The 22,341-nt window shown below is 41.4% G+C and overlaps 1 protein-coding gene across 7 annotated transcripts in view; it reads left to right on the forward strand.

Moving 5' to 3' along the window:
• The first annotated feature begins 982 nt into the window (after positions 1 to 982).
• TASOR2 (transcription activation suppressor family member 2) overlaps positions 983 to 22,341 on the forward strand; it is an 80,998-nt gene continuing 59,639 nt past the window's right edge. For 3 of the 7 annotated variants that reach the window (XM_045464126.1, XM_045464129.1, XM_045464128.1), the window contains exon 1: positions 11,288 to 12,412. In XM_045464126.1, the coding sequence (XP_045320082.1) occupies positions 12,408 to 12,412 (5 nt within the window). In that variant the 5' untranslated portion in view covers positions 11,288 to 12,407. The other 4 variants (XM_045464127.1, XM_045464131.1, XM_045464130.1 and 1 more) reach the window with 4 other exon arrangements.

Raw genomic sequence — 22,341 nt, forward strand, 5'->3', positions numbered from 1 at the left:
CCGTGTGCATGTCTTGAATGACATTTGGTTGCATCCACACCACTCCTGAAACAGAATGCTACGGGCACCAGTGACAGTCACAACAAAGTTTATTGTAATGAGAGGCAAGGCAGACAGATCGGGACCAACACTCTTGATCAGAGTGCGGCCTCGAACAGTCGGGGTACAGAGTTTTTATAGCCGATCACATCATTTTATCATCACCTGGGAACAGAGAAACAGTTCCCAGATGAGTTAGAAACAGTTGCCGGATGAGGTGATTATTTCAGACTTTCTGTGGTTAAGTTGCAACCAGTGGATCTCCTAGACCCTGGCTCTGATGTTCTTTTCTTTGAAGTTTTGTTTCCTTAATTGGTGAAGCCTGATTTACAAGAGTATGAAGCGTAATTTACAAGAGTAAAGCAAGGCTGTTATTTTTCAAACTACAGTGTCAACACAAAGCTGTTCTCTCAAGCTACACGTTACCCCTACACTACAATTTAACCCTTACAATTTCATCTGTTTATAAATAAGCCTGGTAAAATTACAGTTCTATTTTTCAGGTTAACACTTCAACTTTTAAGGTTATTTTTAGGGCTGTAACATTTATTAAGCTACAAGGTTTTATAAATGTCGCTTTGGGGCAAGACACAACAAGTGTCTCCACCGCACCCTCATGAGACACGATGGGAGACAAACATTCCAGCCCAACGCAAGCCAGAGGCTGGAATATACGCAGAGCCATCATGGCGGCCGGACATGTTCCCGGGAACGTCTTCCGCATCCGGCCACGCACCAAGCCATGGAGACACCCCGCTCGACTTCGTCCGACCCGCAGCTGCGCACGCCAGACTCCGTACTCCAATCCCAGGGCTCGCTGCAGCGTCGCGCCTGCGCAATGGGGAGAGGCGAACGCCGCGTGGACGCCGGCCGCAGCCCGCGCCTGCGCCTAGATTCCCACTCAGTGATTGGCTCCTGCCTTTCACCACGGTTCAGTTTTCACTTTCTCTTTTTTTTTTTTTTTCCTCCTCCCAAGCTCTCCGGTTCCTGAGGCCAGGGGTTTTACTTCCGGTTTCGTGCCTCTGTGTCTGAGGTAATCGACATGTTCTCTCAGGCCGGGGCGCGTCTCGGGGTCCGTTCTTTCCTATGAGTTTCTGTGGCAAGAGCGACATTTGGCTGACGAGCGTGGCGGTGCCTGCGGGCTGGGCGCCGGGGCCGCCGGGCGCTGCCGGCGTCGGTGCGAAGGGGAAGGACGCGCGGCGCGCCTCTGGAGAGCCTGTGCAGACCGCGCCGACGGCTCCCTCAGGAGGTCCCGGAGCCGGCGAGTCGGCGGCCGGGGAGAAGGACGGGCTCGGCGGGTGGTGAATCAGCCCGGAAGTCCCTGTCACATTCGGCCGCGGGGACCGCGAGGGAGGAAGCGCCTGCTGGAGAAGCGGGCGGCTGCGAGCATGGGGAAGAAACTGAACCAGAACCTGAAATTCCGGGGGGCGGCGGCGGCGGCGGCAGCTCCGAAGACAGGTGAGCCTCCCCCGGGCTGGGCGCCCCTCGGTGCACCTGGCAGGCTGGCCGGAGGAGCCGCCGTCCTCCCGGCGGGCGCTTTCGCGGAGGCTCGTCGGGGCTTCGCTATTGTCATTCAAAACCGGTTCTAATTGACGTTTGCCGTCGCCTGCTTTTCTCGCTTGCCGGGTGCCAGACGCTTCCTTGCGGGTTTGCTCGGGGCGGGGGGCGGGGTGGATTTCAGGCTGGCTTTGGCGGCGCTGCTCCTTCGAGGAGTCCACCCTTGGTCGCCCGCGTCCGTTCCCGGTGCTGCTGACCGAGGGACCCCAGCTCGTGGCCGCGACGTCAGCATTTGACACGTCCGTGGGGGGGGCTTCCGGAGTGCTCTTTCCCCCTGGGAGGCACAACGTCCACGGCTGTTGAGGCGCGTCCCCCGAGCTGCGCGTCCCCGGCGGGCGGTGGAACGATCCGTACTCGGGCGAGCTGGGCTCCCCGGGCTCCCCGGGCTCGGACTGGCTATTCGGTCGTTTTTTTTTGTTGTTGTTGTTGTTTTGTTTTGTTTTGTTTTGTTTTTAAGGCTTGTGTGTGAGGTCTGCTTCTCGGGTTTCCTTCCTTCTGGGTGAATCCACGGCGGTGCGGGACGTTTTCTTCCTTCGCGCAGGGCTGGAGGGAGGGGGTCTGCACGGGGAGGGTCGTTGGGCAGAAGACTCCAGGGGCGCCTAAGCCGGGTGGTAGTTGTGTCTGTGCACGCCCACCCCGCGCGTTCAGCCACCCAGCAGCGTTGCGTCGGGGAACGCGGCACGTTAACCTCGGGGCTTGAGGAGGACGCTTTGCACATCCTCAGGTTTCACGTAATCCGTACTGGTCTGTTTGAAGTCAAAAACTGAAATACGCCCGCCATACCCTTCTTTTACTTTCCCTGTAAGGTAAAGTTAGGCCGGTCGGGTTCATGAGCAAAAAAATACACCATGAACTTAAGTGTCGAGGGAGTATACGGTGTTACTGGGGTAACGTTAGCGATCCAAGGGCCCGCTGGTGCTTTAAGTGTCGGAAGGGGGAAAGGGGTGTGAGATTGGGAGGAAGCCGACTCCGGAGTTTCCTAACAAAGCAGCTGTGACGAGACTCTTCGGTTGGAAGACCTGCCTTCTCGAACTGGACAGGGCCAGGCAGCGTGTTCAGCCCGTCCGTAAATGACTAACCCAGACTAGAGGAAAGTAAAAAGGGACCAAGTGTACATGATGACTGTAGGGAAGACAGAGAACAGTGTTTGAAATGTGGGGTTTTCGGGACATTTGCCCCAATGTAACCGGGTCTCTTTAAAAAGAGCTGTATTGCAAGCATCTGCTGAACTCCAGACATAGTTGCTCAAATGAATTAAAATTCCCGAAGTGCCTAAAAACACTCGAGACGTAGTGTTTGTTAAATACATGTAGTATATTGTCTACTTAGTGTAAATAGGCAATGGCGTCTTTACCATTACCAAACGGGTCTTTTATTACTGGTGGACACTTATTTTCAAGTTTTACGATGTTCTAGTTATTTTTTTTCTTGTGACAAGCAATGCATCGTGTGCCAGTGATAGTATTTCTGAAGAGTTGATTCCCTATGAGAATGCTGGCTATTAATGCTGTTAAATTGTCCTCAAATAGTGTATCCTTAAACATCTACTATCTAAGGGTATGCTTTATTTCTCTGCTAGCTAGCCAGCAGTAGATGTTAACAGTATTTCTTTCGTATCTTACTAATTTTCTAACTTGAAAATAACATCTTATTTTAATTTTTATCTTCCTTGGGTGGAAGGACATTTTGGCTGGGTCATAATCCTTGCCTTTTTTTTTTTCCCCCTTAATTGGGTTCAAAACTCTTTGACCCATTTAGCTACTACCGCACTGTTTTAATTATTGTAGCTTTGTAATACATTTTGGTACTTTCTTTTGAAAAAAGCTTTGGGCTTTTTTTGCATTTTTCTTCCAGGTGAAATTTAGAACCATCTTTCCAAGTTCTATAGAAAATCTTGGGATATTGGCATATTGTTTGTGATTGCGTTGAATTTATAGATTAATTTGAGAAGAGACATTCTTTTGAGTTTTTCCTTCTGGGAGAGTAGGTATGTCCCTTTGTTTCTTCTATTAAAATTTTTGTGTGAAGTATACCATTTATGTGTACTGTTAAAAAAAAAAAAAAAGTATATCTGTGTGCCCAGCTTAACAGGACATCACAAGCACCTTACAAGCTTTTGTGTGTGCCTCTCCCCAGAAGCGTGTATTGCTGTCCCATCACCATGGTCATCCTGAATTTTGTGTTAATTATTCCCTTGCATTTCTGTGCAGTTTTATCACTTAGGTATATATTCTTTTTTTAAATTTTTTTTTTTTTTTCAACGTTTATTTATTTTTGGGACAGAGAGAGACAGAGCATGAACGGGGGAGGGGCAGAGAGAGAGGGAGACACAGAATCGGAAACAGGCTCCAGGCTCCGAGCCATCAGCCCAGAGCCTGATGCGGGGCTCGAACCCACGGACCGCGAGATCGTGACCTGGCTGAAGTCGGACGCTTAACCGACTGCGCCACCCAGGCGCCCCGGTATATATTCTTAATCAACACACTGTTTACTTTCACCTGTTTTTGAATTATGTGAATCACTTAAACATTATGTTTCTGAAATTTATCAGTATTGAAGCATGTGCCTGTAGTTCAGTAATTCAGAAACTCTTTGGTCTCATGACTCCTTTATGATCCTAAAAACTGTTGAGGACCCTAAAGCGTTTTTGTTTATATGGATTATATCATGTTAGTTATTAAAACTGATTGATCTTAAGTATAGTAGATACAGTATCTATTGGTATATGTATTGGCACCTCTAAATAATGATAATAAGCCTCTTACATCTTAATATAAATAACATTTTTGGGGCGCCTGGGTGGCGCAGTCGGTTAAGCGTCCGACTTCAGCCAGGTCACGATCTCGCGGTCCGTGAGTTCGAGCCCCGCGTCGGGCTCTGGGCTGATGGCTCAGAGCCTGGAGCCTGTTTCCGATTCTGTGTCTCCCTCTCTCTCTGCCCCTCCCCCGTTCATGCTCTGTCTCTCTCTGTCCCAAAAATAAACGTTAAAAAAAAAATTTTTTTTAATATAAATAACATTTTAATGAAAAAAAACTATTCAAAAATTAGTGACAGGAGTGGCATTGTTTTTACATTTTTGCAAATACCTTTAATGTCTCAGTATCATGTCTGCTTCTGCATTCAGTCTGTTGCAATATATTGTTCTGGTTGAAAGTATATGAGGAACGGGCACCTGGGTGTCTCAGACAATTGAACATCAAACTTTGCCTCAGGCCATGATATCACAGTTCAAGGGTTTGAGCCTTGAGTCAGGCTTTGTGCTGACAACTCAGAGCGGAGCCTGCTTCGGATTCTGTGTCTCCCTCTCTCTCTGCCTCTCCCCTGCTAGCTTGCTCGCTCACTTGCTCTCTCTCTTTCTGTCTCAAAAGTAAATAAACATTTTAAAAAATGAAAAAAAAACAAAAACAGAACAAAAGTATATGAAGAAAATCCAGACTCACTCAGCTGTGTATTTAGGAAAGGGAGAAATGTTTTTTTTTTTTTTTTTTTTCAACATTTATTTATTTTTGGGACAGAGAGAGACAGAGCATGAACAGGGGAGGGGCAGAGAGAGAGGGAGACACAGAATCGGAAACAGGCTCCAGGCTCTGAGCCATCAGCCCAGAGCCCGACGCGGGGCTCGAACTCACGGACCGCGAGATCGTGACTTGGCTGAAGTCGGACGCTTAACCGACTGCGCCACCCAGGCGCCCCAAGGGAGAAATGTTTTAATAACCTTTTAAGATAGTTATATTTTTCTCTGATACTCCTCAAAGCCCAACAGTTTCTTTAAAGGTTAGCTGTAGTGTAAAATTTGAAGTCATGTCAGTGAACTTCTCAAACTCTGTGACATGAAAGCCCATTGGTCTATCTTGAATTTGGAAGGGATATTTCATCTACACATTGGTCATGCAGTAGATACTAGTCTACTGAGTTATGTAGACCTCTCAAATTATGACACATTGCGGTATGTATCAAAGAACCCACTTAAGCGTCATCACCACTTTGGGAACCAGCGCTGTAATACATTCATTTTCATTGAAGTATAGTGTATAGTAATCTACTGTACGAATGTGTTAGAAATGGATTATATGCTTATCCGTTTTATTCTTTATGAACATATTGGTTATTTCCAACATGGGGCTGTTATAATTAGTGCTGCCGTATATATTCTTGTTCATCTTCAAGTGAGTGTATAGAATACTCTTCCTCGGGCATACTAGTAATGGAATTGCTAGACCCACTAGGAGGACATGCGCGGGTTCAGTTTCATTAGGTAATGTGTAACTTTTTCCAAATTGTAGTTTTGATTTATTCTCCACTAATTTTGAATGAAACCTCTCCACGTTTGGCATTGCCCAGGTTTTTAATTTTTGCTGGTCTAGTGGAAATGAAATGTTATTGTGGCTTTAAACTGCATTTCTGTGATTATATAAAAGAAGTTAAATGTTTTTTTGTGTGTAATGTTTTTTGTCACTTTTTCTATTGGGTACTTGTTTTCTCTTATTCATATGAATGAATTTTTCTTACATGTATTGTATGTACAAGTTGATGAACTGTTTCTATTGTTTAAAAATTAGAATAATTAAACAATTAAAAATATATAAAGACATACACAGAAAAAATCTTTCCTGTACCATCCAACTCATTCCCCAGTGTTTGGTTTTTTTTTCAGTGTTTGTTTTTATATTCCTCTTTCTTTAATGCATTTTTTTAGACATTTATTTATTTTTGAAAGAGAGCACAAGTGGGAGAGGGGCAGAGAGAGAGGGAGACACAGAATCCGAAGCAGCCTACAGGCTCCCAGCTGTCAGCACAGAGCTGGACACCGGGCTCAAACTCACGAACAGTGAAGCCAGATCATGACCTGAGCCAAAGTGAAGTCGGATGCTTAACTGACTGAGCCACCTAGGTGCCCCGCTCATCTCCATTTAAATTATGTTCTTCCCATGAGAGGTCTTTTAAGATAGTACAGAAACAGTCGCCCAGAACACATCGTAAATGTCTGCGTTCTACAGGCAGGAAACAGATGAAGTATTCAGTGATATTTAGTGTGCTGCTTTGAACCCCATCCTTTGGTTATCTTAAACAGTTGCATTATTTTTGTTTGTGTTTTATAGTTTTTGTTTTGTTTTTGTTTTTGTTTTTGTTTTTGAAAGAGCGGGAGGAAGAGAGGGTCAGAGACACAGAATCTAAAGCAGCTCTAGGCTCTGAGCTGTCAGCACAGACCCCTGATGTGGGGCTTGAACCCATGAATCGTAAGATCATGACCTGAGCCGAAGTCAGACACTTAACCAACTGAGCCACCCAGGCACCCTATATTCCACTTTCTTAATCTGATTTGTGCTATGCTACGTTTTTTCCCCCACTTACCAGTATATCCTAGAAGTCTTATATGCAAATCAGTATATAGAAGGCATGCTCGTTCTACAGAATAAGAACAATAGTCAGTCATAGATCATTTGTTTCTGGTCTTTTGTGGTTAAAAACAATGGTGCATGGAGTAATTCTGTAGAACTGTCCTTTTGTATGTGAGCAGGTTTTTCTGTTATATTAATTTCCAAACTGTGATTACTGGGTTGAAGGTTAAATGCTTTTGAAATTTTGAGAAGTATTGCCAAACTGCATTTCCTGGGATTTTGCACTTACCTGTGGTATACTGAAGTAACTGTTTTCCTAAAGCACCCTCCTCCTTACCTTCCCGCACCACCCCCCCCCCCCACAGGATGCATTGCTAAACTTGTATGTTTTGACAGTTTGATAGATCCATTTACAGATCATTATGACTGAGCATCTTTTCATAAGTTTAAAAGACTTTTTTTTTTTCCTTTGTACCGTTCATATCACCTACCCATTTCTGTTTTTTATTGGGTTGTTGGACTGTAGGACTTCTTTACACATTCTGGGTACTAATGTTTTATAGTTAAATGGGTTGCAAATACCTTTTCTTTCTGTGATGTAATTTTAAAGATTTTCATTTTATGTCTGTATACTTGGGATTCTTAATTGTGGGTAGTGTGGAATATAGATATAATTTAATTTTATTCTCAGTAGATAACCAGTTGTGGTAGAATTTACCATTGAATCCACTTGCGTCTGAAATTTTATTGGTGGCAAATTTTTGACTAGTGATTTAATTTTTTTTAGTGGTTACAGGATTACTGAACATTAAAAAAATTGTCAATATTGATTAGATTTTTGTAGGTCTCTATTTTGTCTGAATTTTTAATATTTATAGGCACAGAGTTGTTAAAAGTACCCTCTTGCTATTTTTAATGAGTGAAGTGTATGTAATTATGTCTCCTTTTATCAGTTTTGATGTTGAATATTTTTCCCTTCCCTCCATGCTGTTAATTCATCTTGCTCATAGTCTGTTACGCTTCATGATTTTCTCTATCATACATTTCTTTTTGTGTTTTTTATTCATTTGTTAAACTCTTCGGAAAAAGTTATAGACTTAGGCACTTGTATGTTTTTGATGTCTCTTTTAAAGAGCATCTGTTGGAATTTTTAAATGCAGTTTTAGGGGCGCCAGGGTGGCTCAGTCAGTTAAGCCCATCTCTTGATGCCCGTTCAGGTCACAATCTCACGGTTTGTGAGATTGAGCCCCATGTCAGGCTCTGTGCTGACAGCGGAGACCCTACTGGGGATTCTCTCCCTCCTTCTCTCTTTCTCTGTCCCTGCCCCTCCTCTATCCACTCTCTTACAAAATAAATAAATAGGAGAAAATTTTTTTTAAAATGCAGTTTTAAGGCATGGGACATATAACCTATTTACATTCACTGTAATTGCTCTTATTTTGTGCTGTTTGTCCTGGCTGTTCTATGTTTCTTTTCTCTCCCTTTTGTTATTTATTAAATATTCATTTAATACCTTTATCATTCCATTTTCCCCATGTCCTAGTTTGGAAAATAAACTTTTTTTTTCTTTTTATAATTCTCCCAGAAATATCCATCCTTGACATTTGAAAACCTAAAACAGGGGCACCTGGGTGGCTCAGGCAGTTGAGCATCCTGCTTCGGCTCAGGACATGATCTCGCGGTCTGTGAGTTCGGGCCCTGCGTCGTCAGGCTCAGTGCTGACAGCTCAGAGCCTGGAGCCTGCTTCGGATTCTGTGTCTCCCTCTCTCTCTGCCCCTCCCCCACTCATCCTCTCTCCCTCTCTCTCTCTCTCTTTCTCTTTGTCAAAAATAAACATTAAAAAAATTTTTTTAACCTAAAACAAAGCAGAACAACAATACTTTTACCTTTCTCTTAGACAATACAAGAACCTCAAAAATTTAACTTCACTCAGCCCCTGTATGACTTATATGTTATCATATATTTTAATTTTTTAAATAATATTCTTACCAGACAGAAGGGGGCCTGTTTAGAATTAATGTTGTGTTTTACAGTTGGTGCTTATTTACACTTCCCCACATTTGTACTACTTTTCTCTATTGCTGCTTTTATCTTTTATTTAAAAAAAATTTTTTTTTAATCTTTATTTATTTTTGAGAGAGAGAGTGTGAGCAGGGGAGAAGGAGATACAGAATTGGAAGCAGGCTCCAGGCTTTGAGCTGTCAGCACAGAGCCTGATGTGGGGGTTGAATTCAGGAACTGTGAGATCAGGACCTGAGCTGAAGTCTAATGCTTGAACGACTGAGCCACCCAGGTGCCCCAACTGCTTTTATCTTTTAGAACATCCTCTAGGGCCCTTTTCCTTCTGTTCAAAGAATATCCCTTGGGATGGCTTTTACTGAAGGGTCATTTGATGATGAACTGTCCCTGCTTTTGTTTGCCTGAAATTGTCTTTGTTTCACTGTCATTTATGGAAGATGTTTTTGCTAAATAGAGTGGTTTCTGTTGGCAGTTGTTTAGTACACTGAAGATCTCCTTCCTCGTTCCTTTGTTTTTTTCCATTATTGCTATTAAGAAGTCAGCTGTCAGTCTCTCAATTCCTTTTTCTCTGGCTGCTTTGGTATTTTTCTTTTTGTCTTTAGCTCTTGCTATTTCAGAGTAATGTATCTTTATCTTGCTTGGAATTGTTTGGCTTCTTAAATCCATAAATTAGAGATGTTGTGAAATGTGTTTGTTGGCTATTCATAATTCCTGAACTGTGAATTTCCAATTCTATCTTCTGTTGATCTGTCCATCTTAATGTATAAATCAGTCTTTTATAATCTGTATATATAGTAAATATTTTCTCCTGTTCTTTTGCTTTTCTCTTCACTTTGTCTCTTACAGCCTTCCCCAACAGAATGCATTGCCAAACGCATGGATTTATGATAATCTGATAAGTGAGAAGTGAAACTTGACAATGAAACTCTGGAACTAGTCTTTTGGGAGAAGGGGTAGGACTATGACTACCGTTTCTGTGCTTTCATCGTAAATGGTTTTTTTAGACGTTTCTTCTTTTTAGACCAATGTTGGTAAAGTATATTTTTATAGTTTTCAAATTAATTGGTATAAGCTGTGTATGATAACTTATAATTTTAGAAATATCTTCCCTGTATTTGTGGTTATAGCCTCCTTTTTCTGATATTTAATTTTTCTTTCTTGATTATATTTGCTACAAGGTTATTTCATTTATGCTAAAAGTAACAGTTTTTATTGATTAATTCAGTTGGCCTTTTGTTTTTGTTTTAAATTTGGCTTCTCTTTTTAAAATTACTGCTTTTATCATAAGAAATGTCTGGGGCATACTTTGTTTTCCCTTAATAAGATTTTAATAATACTTAATTGGATAATTAAATCCCTTGCTATATCCTGTGTAAAGACTCACTACTTTCCTTGGCATGGTGAAATGGACCCTGTTTAGAACTTTTTGAGTACACCTGCTCCCTCCCTCATTAGAATATTCAAGACCCCAACTCCTGAGATCCAGTTTGACCAGTTGAAGTACCTGCTTTACCTGTGGTTATCCTTTCTCTGGGAGCCACTGTCCTCGAAGAGGCCTCTTCTTTGCCCAGCGCATTTGGAATGGGATATTTCTAGGGGTGTGAGCAAAAAAAAAAAAATCATTTTTGTTATGGCACAAATTAGGTCACTCTCTATCATATGTGACAAACGAATCCAAAGCAGGTTTGAAAATGTAATTGTCCCTGAGAAAAATTTATTCGTAGGATTTTCTTGTAAGAGGTACAAAACTGCCTAACAATGTCCTTGTAATAAATACAGGAGTAAGTGTCATGCAGCCATTTCATTGCAGGCTGATAGTTTAAGGCACAAATTAGTTAATCCGGTTTGATAAGGAGCCAGAACAAAGGTCAGTTACTTTCTACAGATGTCTAAAAATGACACCATATAAACTTCGAAATGGTTCCAGTAAAAGGTGCATAATCTTGAACGTGGAAAGTATAGTGGCCAAAGAATCTATATAGCATGGCAAGAGAGAAAACAAAATTTGGTAGATACAAGATTATAAGCATCTGCTTGATATACAAAAATACTTTTTACTGTCAGAGTGGATTCTGAGGATGTTAAACCTGTCTTTAAAAATTGAATGTTGGGGCGCCTGGGTGGCGCAGTCGGTTAAGCGTCCGACTTCAGCCAGGTCACGATCTCGCGGTCCGTGAGTTCGAGCCCCACGTCGGGCTCTGGGCTGATGGCTCAGAGCCTGGAGCCTGTTTCAGATTCCGTGTCTCCCTCTCTCTCTGACCATGCTCTGTCTCTCTCCCAAAAAAATAAAAATAAACGTTGAAGAAAAAAAAAATTTAAAAATTGAATGTTAAATCCAAAAGTAAATGAAAGTTAAATGAAAATGTCATAATGCGTGGGTAGATCTCATTTCACACAATGGATATAATCCTCCAGAAATGTTTTTTTTTAAAAAATTTCTCTTCCACTGGATATACTAAATACCCAAAGTGAGTTTGTTATTTTAAATACTACATAATTAATCGACGTGATTCATTATGATTTAAGCAATTTGCTTTGTGAGTTCAGATTTTCTTGAATGTTTTCTATATGTACAACACAATAGTGGTAATGATTCTCTAGGATCTCCTGATTAGATTTTCCTCTAGCAAATGCAGATATGGTTTGGGAAATGCATGTGGATGTCTTCTCTAACTTTGTTAAAACATGAGTCAAAAGCAAAGATGTCCTTAGGTCAGGCCAAATACTTCATGCCCCCTCCCTCAGTTTTATTTTTGGTAGATTTTGTTAGGGCTGCGGGGCTGTGTGTGTGTGTGTGTGTGTGTGTGTGTGTGTGTGAGAGAGAGAGAGAGAGAGAGAGAGAGAGGGAACCCCCATCTTGACCACAGGTGCTTGATATCAGCATCTCCTGGAATATGTGGAGTACTCAAAATCATGTTCTATAGACCTATTTTTGTAAATTCTACAAGAAAGCCCCATGAAACTGTAACTGGTGGATTTATATAGACGATACTGGGAAAGCTTTATAGGGGCACTGATTTGGAATAATTGGGGATCACTGTAGTGAAAAGGCCTGGATTTCAGCTTAGATCTGAGGTTTGCCATCCGTCATCACGACTGAGAGCCCGTGGGCAAGACCCTTGAAGAAACGGAGGCTTAGAGCAGTCACTGTAAAATACCTATGAACACCTAGGGGTATTGGGAGGCCTCAGAGAAGGAGGAAGGACCAAGGGCGCTCCGCTTGATCCGCCAGCCCTGGAACCTGATTGCAGCTCCCACGACCCCCTTGCCGGGGTCTGCACCGGGGGGTCTGGGCCCTGCGCCTACGCCGTGCGCTGGCTCGCGGTCGGCGGTCCTCGTTGACTTTTAAAAGGAGCAGCCCCGCGCCGCCCTGGCTGCCGCACTGGCCTCTGCTGGCGGGAGGGGGCCGACCGGGCCGGCGGGGCAGGGGCGCAGCCCCCTGCCCCATGTACCATGAGGTGAGGGAGGGGCCGGCCCCCAGCGCGGGCCCGGCCCCCCACTGCTGCCAGGGCGCCCCAGCTGGCCGGCCAACTGCCTTCCCCAGCGCCGGGCACCAGCGAGACTGGAAGAAGGGACAGACTAGGTGTCTAACCTTTAGGGGACTTTAGGGAATGAAGCTTTGGGGGGGGTCGGGGGAGGGGCTTCAGGAACAGGTTGGAAGGGGGAGGGGCTTCAGGAACAGGTTGGAAGGTCCGTAAAGGCTTCCCGAGGTCCTTGCTCCTCAGTCCTCCCTGGATTCTGTAAGTATGGTGGTGAGGAAGCCCTTGCGGAAACTTCTAGAGAGCAGGATTGCTTCTTACAACTCTCCCGTGTGTGCAGATGGTCCGTGTTTTAGGTCATCTTCTGAAATGTAAAACAGTGATACGGGTGTTTTGTGCTTCGTTCACATTTGCTTTTTTATTCTTTCTGTGTATGATTATCTGGGCATGAAAAAACATTTAAACTTTTGTGTCTGGCAAACTTTTTTATATCTTTTAAAAATTTTGTGAAAATCCTACCTTTCTCATTCCATAGTATTTTCTTTTTTTTTAACAGAACACTTTGTTTATGGGGCTCCATTGTTTTGCCTTATGGCAACTGTTATTTCCACTTGTTTTCTTTACTTTGTCTTCATATTTAAAAAAAACTAGCTTGCTTCCACTTAGGGCTGTAGGAGATCTCTTTTTTTTTTTTTTTTTTTTACAAAGTGAAAATTGCTTTATTTCCCCCAGATTGTATTTATGCTTATGTCAACTTTTAGATAATACAAAAAGTTACAAAAAAACAAAAACAAATTACCATACTTGACCCACCTAAAGATAACTTGGTATTGAGTACCTCCCGTGGTGCTGTGAGCTCTGCTGGACACTGGGGGACTCTGGTGAACAAGAGAGAGTATCTGCCTGCATAGATCTTACAGTCTGGTGGGGGAGATGAGCCCCCAAAAAGGAAATTGATAAAATAATTGCTAGTGCTTTAAAGAAAACAAGGTTTCTCTGAGGGAAAAACTTGTAGATTTCACTAAAGGAAGAACAGGAACTAAGCCATGGACGGAACAGGAGAAAGAACGTTTTAGTCAGAAATAACGGCATATGCAAAGGTCTGAAAAGAGGAAAGAGCCTGAATCAGAAAGATCAGTATAGCTGGAACTCAGTGGTAAGTCAGGGGAAGGTGGGTCAAGGTGAGTAGAAAAATGATCTGGAAAATGAATTGATTCATTACATAAGTGTTTATTGAAACCTTATTGTGTACCAGGCACTGATCTAGGCACTGGGGATACAGCTTGGAAAAGGACAGATTCCCTGTACTCGTGAAATGAATAAACTAGTGCTGAGAGGATAACCAAATAAACAAGAAAGATAGTGGATGTTGTTAAGTGTTATGCAGAAGACGACCGTTGTTTTAAACTGTGTTGTGTGTTCTTAAAGATGTATGGGTACATATACTTCTCTTTTGTAATTTGCTTTTCTTTCCCCTAAACGGTTTGTGGTAGGACATTTTTCTATGTTAGTAAATAAATCTTCTATTTGGGAGCATCTTAGCTTGTTTTTTAGATTAAGTGTGACAGATAATCCATAAATTTAAAAAACCCTCTTCAACAAAAATTTGCACATTATAAGGCATCATAATATAAACAGGTAGAAGGTAACTTTGTTTTGACAGTCTGCCATTTGGTTCCTCTTCTGCGTCACCCCACCACCCAGCAGCCTCTCTGTGGTTGTCTTACTTCCACCTATCGATGTTGTTAGTTAAATGTTTGGATTTCCTATTTATTGAACCAATTTTTAACAATCCTATAATGAATCTGGATTGATACCTGTTATCATTTTCACATCCTTATGGATTCTTTTTGCCAGTGTATATGTTTTAAGATTTTAGTTGTGTGTATTCATAAGAGAGGTAAATCTTTAATTTCTTTTTTTATGTTTTCTTTGTCAGACTTTGGTACTAGCATTTGACTGCTTTCAAGATGGGAAACTTGATTCTTTTTACTGAGTTTTGGGACAGATTAAATAGTCTAAATATTATGTACTCTTTTATTTAGTTACCAGTTACATATTTACTGTATGCCAGGCGTTGGGTTGGATGCTGAGTAAGCAAAACAGAAATGGTTTCTGCCCTCATAGGGCTTGATTCATTGGGGAAGTAGACATTACTGAAGTAACTATGAATATGTAATTGTGAATCATAACAAGTACTCTGAAAGGAAGGAAGAGAGTGCCGTGCGAGAAATATCATTGAAGATCTACTTGAGATTGTACTTTTTGTGATATGAAGACCTGCTTATTGAGTATATATGCACTAAAAGGTAATTCTTTTTAAGTGAAATATTTATTGGCTGTTTGATATATACTTAGGTCTGCGGCCAATACATTAAGTAAGTGAAGTCTTCATAATGATAAAAGTAAAGTAACAACCACTGGCAATAGTAACTACCAGAGTTAGAGGATATAGTCCACATGTTTTAATTGAAGAAATTAAGACTTATATTAAGTAGACACTTGTAGTGTAACATGTCCAATTGTATACACCCTCTGGAAATCCCACTGAGGTTACAGTAAAACAATAAAGTTGTAAATCCACAAAAAGAGAATGGGAAAGTAGATGCCAGGTGCAGTCAGCTTTGGGAAACTAGAAAGAAGATGGTCAGGTGATAAGTGACTTTGTGGACTAGAGGATGCTGAAGGCTGAAGACCCGGAAGCCATCAAGGGGCAGGCATAGTCCCACCAGGCAGTCTGGCAGCAGCTCAGGATTTAGAAGTACTGGGTACTTGTCAAGGTGGGAATAAAGGGTGGAGTGGAAATAGAAGGTCTGAGTGATGATTTTTATAGTTTTCACGCTCTGGATTCCCTTCCCTGCTGTCTGCACCCAGACAACTGTCTACCTCCCCTCTACCCAGACAGAGGACTGAAGGTTGACACTCAGGAGACGTTCACTGGGCATGCCAGACAGAAGAGGTAGGGGCAGAGCACCTCAATGAAAATGAAGATTAAGTGAAAGCGTACTGAAGCATGAAACCAGAACTGTCTTCCTGTGTGATTCTCAGAACTAATAGTCAAGCTTATGCTCCCTCTAAACAAGATATTAAAGGAATCTTTTCTGGGGAAACTTACCAAACCATGGCAAAATATTTAACAGACACGAACTTTGGGAGTTTGCCCGATTCAACAGCTGCATCACCATCAGATCATGGGAAAGAGTAAGGGCTGCTGGTCAAGAAACACTGGTGATGCACAAGTGCCTCACGTGTAAACATAAATGGACAGCAGAGGATCCCCAGCCACTGGGTGCAAGTGTCTAACATGAAAGAAATCAAACAGGGATAAACAAGTAGGGAATAAAAGGAGCTTGGTAGAAATAAATTTACTGCAGTTAACAGAAGAAACTTCAACCAAATAAAACTATAGCATCTTTAGAAATGATACGACATCCATGAAAGAAGAGGAGGTTCTATTTTTTTAAATTATTTAGAAAACAGAAAAGGGCTCTGTAAGAGCAGAAAAAATATATGTAAGGATTGGATAATAAAGCTGAAGAACTCTCCCCCCAAAATAAAATGGCCACAAGCATTAGAAAAGAAGGGTGCGAAGATAAGAAAGATAGTGCACCAGTCAAGGAGGTCTTTTGTCTTACACAGTGGGAGGAAACCACCATCTAGTCCCAGAACTGGAAGATGTGAGTTTGTGGGTTGAATGGGTCTTCTGTCTGATGCCCTGAAGAACAAAACAGAATGAAACCAAATCATCAGACTGAACGTATAGTTCCAAAAGGAACAAGGCCAGATTAATTTTTAATCATTCTACTTCCATAAAGAATGGGAGGCAGGGGGCAGTTCTCAGACTACATTTTGAACAAGTGAAGGAGAAAAAGAAACCCGGTAAACTTGAATATATACATAAGTACTGTTCGGAAGCCCCAGCAGTCCTATGAGAAAAGGCAGAGTTGTGCAGAGGGGGCATAGCTCAGAAATGTCCAGCAGCCATCCAGTCCTGGCAGCAGTCCCATCCTAAAAGAATCGTTGCCTACCAGGCTGAGACTTAACAGCCGTATAGTGTCCGTTAAGGAATGCAGAGAGGAATTGGAAAGTACCTGAGTGGCCCAGAGATCTTAAAATGAGCTAGCAAAATACTCCCTAGAAGTGAGTATATAACCTTGGAAAGCAAGGGATGTGTCTTCTTAGTGATCTTGAAGAGGAAAACAGAGCTGGAAGTACACACACCCTCCTGATCCACAGTATACTTGCAGGTTGACAACAAAGGAACCGTATTATTTTTTCAAAAATCCTTGGATGCAGGAACGAAGAAGGGGGAACTCCTAAATTAAGAAAACGGAAAACTGCTCTCACCCCTGCCTACATCCTGAGCATTCTGCTGGTTCAGGATAATTCATCTTGTTCAAATATGAAAAACAAGAATATGCACAACATCCTTACAGTGATACTGTGGTAGATTGCATTTCTTTCTTATTTTTTTAATGTATTTTATTACATTGGTTTTTAATTAATTAGTTTTTAGTATATTCACAAGGATGTACAACCATCATCACTATCAATTGTATTATGAAGCCCAGGGCTCTCCTCCTCTTTGCGTTCCTGCCCTGACTCTGCATTTCTTCCCACTAAAGGGACAGGATATCTCTTCCTCCCCGCTGACTTTGAGTTTGGCTGTATGACTTGGTGTGGGCAATAATATCAGGTAGAAATGACAGTATGTTAGTTTCAGGCCTGATAAACCTTAAGAGGACTTGGTGTTCTACATTCGTTCTCTGCACCTCTGCCATTTCCATGAGAAAAACATGCCTCTGCTAGTTCACTGGCTGAAGGAAGATGAGAGAGATATGGATCGGAGCTATGCCAGCTGGACTAAGCCTAATTCAGCCCACATTGTAGAAATGTGAGCTGTAGTAAATGATTGTGGTTGTAAGCTACTGAATTTTGAGATGGCTTGTTACTAAGCAGTAGTTAACTGATAATAAATATGTGAGAAAAGGCTCAGGTGGGGGGATATGTACCACATATGTTCCTGCTCTGTGGTTCTTTGTTCTTCTATTCAATTAGCTTCTAATCTTTATTACTTACTTCCTTTGCTTATTTTCTTTGAATTTACCACTTCTCTGTTTTCTAAGTTCTTGAATTGACTCTTCAGTTCACTGATTGTCAAATGTTTTTCTTTAACGTGTATGTTTAAAATTAATGGTTTTCTTGTAGTTTTTTCTTGTAGATATTTTGCATGTGCCTAAGTTCAGATAGGTGTTTTCATTGTCATTCAGTTCAAACATTTTAAATTTCATTATAATTTAACTTATGTCATTTATAAGTAGTTCTTGGTTTTTTGTTTTTTTTTTAAGCATGGGGCTCTTGAGATTAATTTTTTTATGGTCACATAAAATCCAGTAATTTTACTGGATTTGGGTCAGATGTTATATGCTATCGCATATCCGTATTTGGTGCTAAACACATTTTAAGTATATAGTTCAGTGAATTTTGGTAAATATGTGCACCCTGTGAGCAACACACCCATAAAAATATAGGATATTTATATCACCCCAGAAAGTTCCTTCATGCCTGCTTCACTTGCAATCAGTTTTTCTATTCCTGCCCTCCACCCACAACAACCACTGATACGATTATCACTACAGATTAGTTTACCAATTCTAGAACTTCATATATGTATGGATCCTACAGTGTGTACTTTTTATGTCTGATTTCTTTTGTTCAGTTTAATGTTTTTGAGATTCATGCATGTATCAGCAGGTTTTTTTTTAAATCCCTGAGTAGAATAGTATATTATATGAAAAGACCATAGTTTATCCAAACACCTATCATGAACATTTAGATTGTTTCCAGTTTTAGCTTATGTGCCCCGAAAGTTCATGTACACATTTTTTTTTATGGACATAATGTTTCATTTTTCTTGGGTAAATATGTAGGAATAAAATTGCTGGGCCATAAAGTAAGTACATATTTAACTTTGTAAGAAACTGGCAAAACATTTTTCCAATTGGCTATATAGGTTTTTATTCCTACCAGGAATGTATGAGAGTTCCAGAGGTTCCTCATCCTTGCCAACACTTAGTATTCTCAGTCTTTCTAATTTTAGTCATTCTGGTGAGCAAGTGGCACCTCCCTGATAACTAATAATGTTGACCATTTTCCCACGTACGTACTTGCTGTTAGTATGTTGTTTGTGAAGTGTGTTTAAGAGTCCTTTGTATACTCTGGGGCCGCCTAGGTGGCTCAGTCAGTTAGGCATCTGGCTTTGGCTCAGATCATGATCTCATGGTTCATGAGTTCAAGCCCCACATTGGGCTCTGTGCTCAGAGCCTGGAGTCTGCTTCAGAATCTGTTTCCCCCTCTCTCTGTCCTTCTCCCCCTCACGCTCTGTCTCTCTCTCTCTCAAAAATAAATAAATATTAAAAAAAAAAAAAGACTTCTTTGTATATTCTGGATGCACGTCCTTCACAAATACTTTAATTTCTTAATGATGTCTTTTGAAGCTCAGAAGGTTTTATAATTTTCATGAAGTCCGGTGTATCAGTTTTTCTTTTATGGGAACTGATTTTTATGCCCTAAGCAATCTTAACCTGCCCCCTGGTCAGAATTTTCTCTTTTGATCTTTTTCTAGGAACTTCATAGCATTAGCGGTTACGTTTATTATGTCTGTCATTCATTTCCATTTGAATTTTATGGTTTGAGGTAAGGGTTGAGGTTCATGTTTGTTTGTTTTTTCTGATTTGGTGGTTATAGCATCATCTTTTTTCAAGTTGTTCTTTTCCTCTTGGGTTATATTGGCAGCCTTCTGACAGTTTCTGAGCTCTCGTGCTGTCCCACTGATCTGTATGTATTATCGTTAAAACACCACAGTCGTGACTGCGTTAGCTTTGTGGTGATTCTTGAAATCAGGTGGTGAATCCTTCAAATTTGCCATTTTTTCTAAAATTGTTTTGGCTGTTCTGTATCCTTTGAATGTAAGTTTTAGAGTCAGGTCATCGGTTTCTGCCAACTGGGATCGTGCTGAACATTTATACATCAGTGCTGTATCTCAGCATCCCCCACCAAGGGCGCAAAGCTCTCTGGTTCACTGGAGAGCACAGGTCCTTCACCGGGAAGCACAGGTCTTTCACCAGGAAGCACAGGTCCTTCACCTGGAGCACAGGTCCTTCACCGGGGAGCACAGGTCCAGACTGAAGCCGGAGGACATGGAGCACAGGTCCAGACTGAAGCCGGAGGACACAATGCTGCACAAACGGCGTCTCCAAACACTTGATGTATCTATCTGTTCGGAGGAGATTTGGGTTCTCTGGGAGAATTTTAAGCAGAGACCATCTTAAATTCAGAAAAATGAAACATTAGGTAAAAAAGGAAATTGACTACCCAGTGTGGCCCAGCTATGATTAATGCATACAACTTATCGAAACATTAAATAATGACGTAGCAAAATTAGTGATATGAGTTTATACAGCTATTGTATTTAGAAACATGGAGTTCTACCAGAAGATAGAGCTAAAGTTGAAAGTGATTGCCTAAGAAGAATGGAAATCAGGGCTCCCTGGGAGGGTAGGGGCGGTGATTGATAAGATTACTGGTATGCGGCTTTTTATTTAGTGTATGTGCCTTGATGACATTTATTTTTAAAAAGAAGGGGAAGAAAGATTAAGCAGCTTTCTCAGAGTCACAAAGGTAGGAAGACCTAGCTTCAAAATCTTGTCTTGCCAAGTCCTTCTGATTACAAAATGTGTGCCCTTCATTACTTGTTCCATGGAAGAGGAGCTTGTTCTGAACAGAACTTTGACAGACAGTTCTGAAATTATGACCTAAATGTTAGAGACCACTCTCGCAGGTAGACAAGACACACAGTCTCCCGTTTGTTCCCGTGTTCCCTAGCTCCAGCCCAGACCTGTACATAGAGCAGGACTATGGTAAATATCCGTGGAACGCTTGTGAAGAATGATTCTAGCCGGGTGGAAAATTTTTGAGTCATCAGAGAAGCTAGATTTGGGGGCTTTCAATGTGAGGAAAACTTGAAGTGGTGGAGGAGTGTGAAAATCAGACTTTGTATATAACTAATAAGGGAAATTACATTAGGAGTGATCTGAATCAAGGGTCTTTTTCCCTTGTGTGTGGGAGGGAGGTAAGACTTACTGAGTAGGTGGGAATCAAAGGCTTTAAATACCCTTATATTTTAGGTTTCAAGTTATATTAGCTTTTGTGATTTCTTGCTAATAAATACTAGGATAAATGTCTCCATGCATGGTGACAAATAAAAGAGGAATTTGATAAATTATCTAGTGCAGTGCACAATGCCTCATACATAACAGGGCTTCAGGAAGGCAGTTGGTAAAGTCACAGTGTTAGAATGGAAAGGAGCTTTAGAAACATAATTTCAGGGAGTCTGGGTGGCTCAGTCAGTTAAGCGTCCAACTTAGGCTCAGGTCCTGATCTCACAGTTCGTGAGTTCGAGCCCCATGTCAGGCTCTGTGCTGACAGCTCGGAGCCTGGAGCCTGCTTCCGATTCTGTGTCTCCCTCTCTCTCTGCCCCTCTTTCACCTGGCACTCTCTCTCTCTCTCTCAAAAATAAATAAACATTAAAAAAAAACTTTTTTAAAAGATAATTCCAAGTAAATGAGACCTTAAAATAAACGATTTAACCAAGTTCATAGTGTGTTTTCGGTTGCCAACGAGAGAGTGGTTTAAACAATAAAGGAACATTTATTATTTCACATCTCAAAAGATTGAGAGGCAGGGCAGCTCCAAGTGAATTTGTTCAGCATTTCAAGGACTTCTTCAGTGATTGAGATTCTGTTTTGTTTCACTCTTAATGTGCCGGCTGATCAATCTCATCTTGGTTGCAAGGAATTCCGGGCAGCAAACACATCTTAAAACGAGGCCCTAAGGCTAGAAGATTGAGATGGGGAGAATGTGTTTTTTCCTTCAGAATTCTCTCTACTGATGTCGATTCACATCTCATTGGCCAGATACCATAATGAGCGTAAATTCCCTCTCTCTATATATCACACACACACACACACACACACACACACACACACACACACTCATTCTCTCTCTCTCTCTCTCTCTGTCTCTGTCTCTCTCTCCCTCCCTCCCCCTCCCGCCTAAAGCATGGAATCACCTAATACCTAAACAAAATTGTGGTTTGGGGGAAGGAAAGAAAACAGGGCATGATATTTGGGAAGGCAAGTGTCAACAGTGTTACAATACTAACGTCTTAAAACAAGTTAGTGGTAGGCCTACCCTCCTGGTCTCCTGATTCCCAATTTAGTTCTCCCCTCTTGACATAAATAACCTATTTGCTTAGTGAATGAATATCGTCAGTATTACAACTTCTGAAAAATCTTGATAACATCCACACAATTCTGCCTCAGATCCTTTTTGAAAAAGGGTGTATTATTATAAAACTAAAAATATACTAATTTTTTTTAAGTACATTGAATTCTTCAAATAAACTACCCACAGTTCCTTTTACATATGTTTCTCTCTCTCTTTGCTCATACTGTTTCTGTTGCCAGAAAATATACGGGCTAGCCCTTCTTTTGGCTTTATGATTTGAGCACCTACTCAGACTTCAAGTTATCGATCCCTCTGAAACGTCTTGATATATCCCATCTTAATGGAATCCCTATGATGCATCCACTACATTGTGTTCTAGATTCTCCCACGTATTTATAGTACAGGTTCATCTTCCTTTTCTAGTCTAAGCTTTCATTGTAGAGACAGTTTCTCATATATATGTAATAGGCACCCTAGTAGTTGTATCTAAAGAATGGATGAATCATATTTAGTGGTGGGAGAGATTTTCTTTAACTGTATTCTATTTGATTTTGTTACTTTCAACCAGTAGAACATGCATGCAGTTCTATAATCTCTACTCTTCATTTCAAAAGATTTTT

Source organism: Leopardus geoffroyi, chromosome B4 (assembly GCF_018350155.1).
Source record: "Leopardus geoffroyi isolate Oge1 chromosome B4, O.geoffroyi_Oge1_pat1.0, whole genome shotgun sequence".
NCBI lineage: Eukaryota > Metazoa > Chordata > Mammalia > Carnivora > Felidae > Leopardus > Leopardus geoffroyi.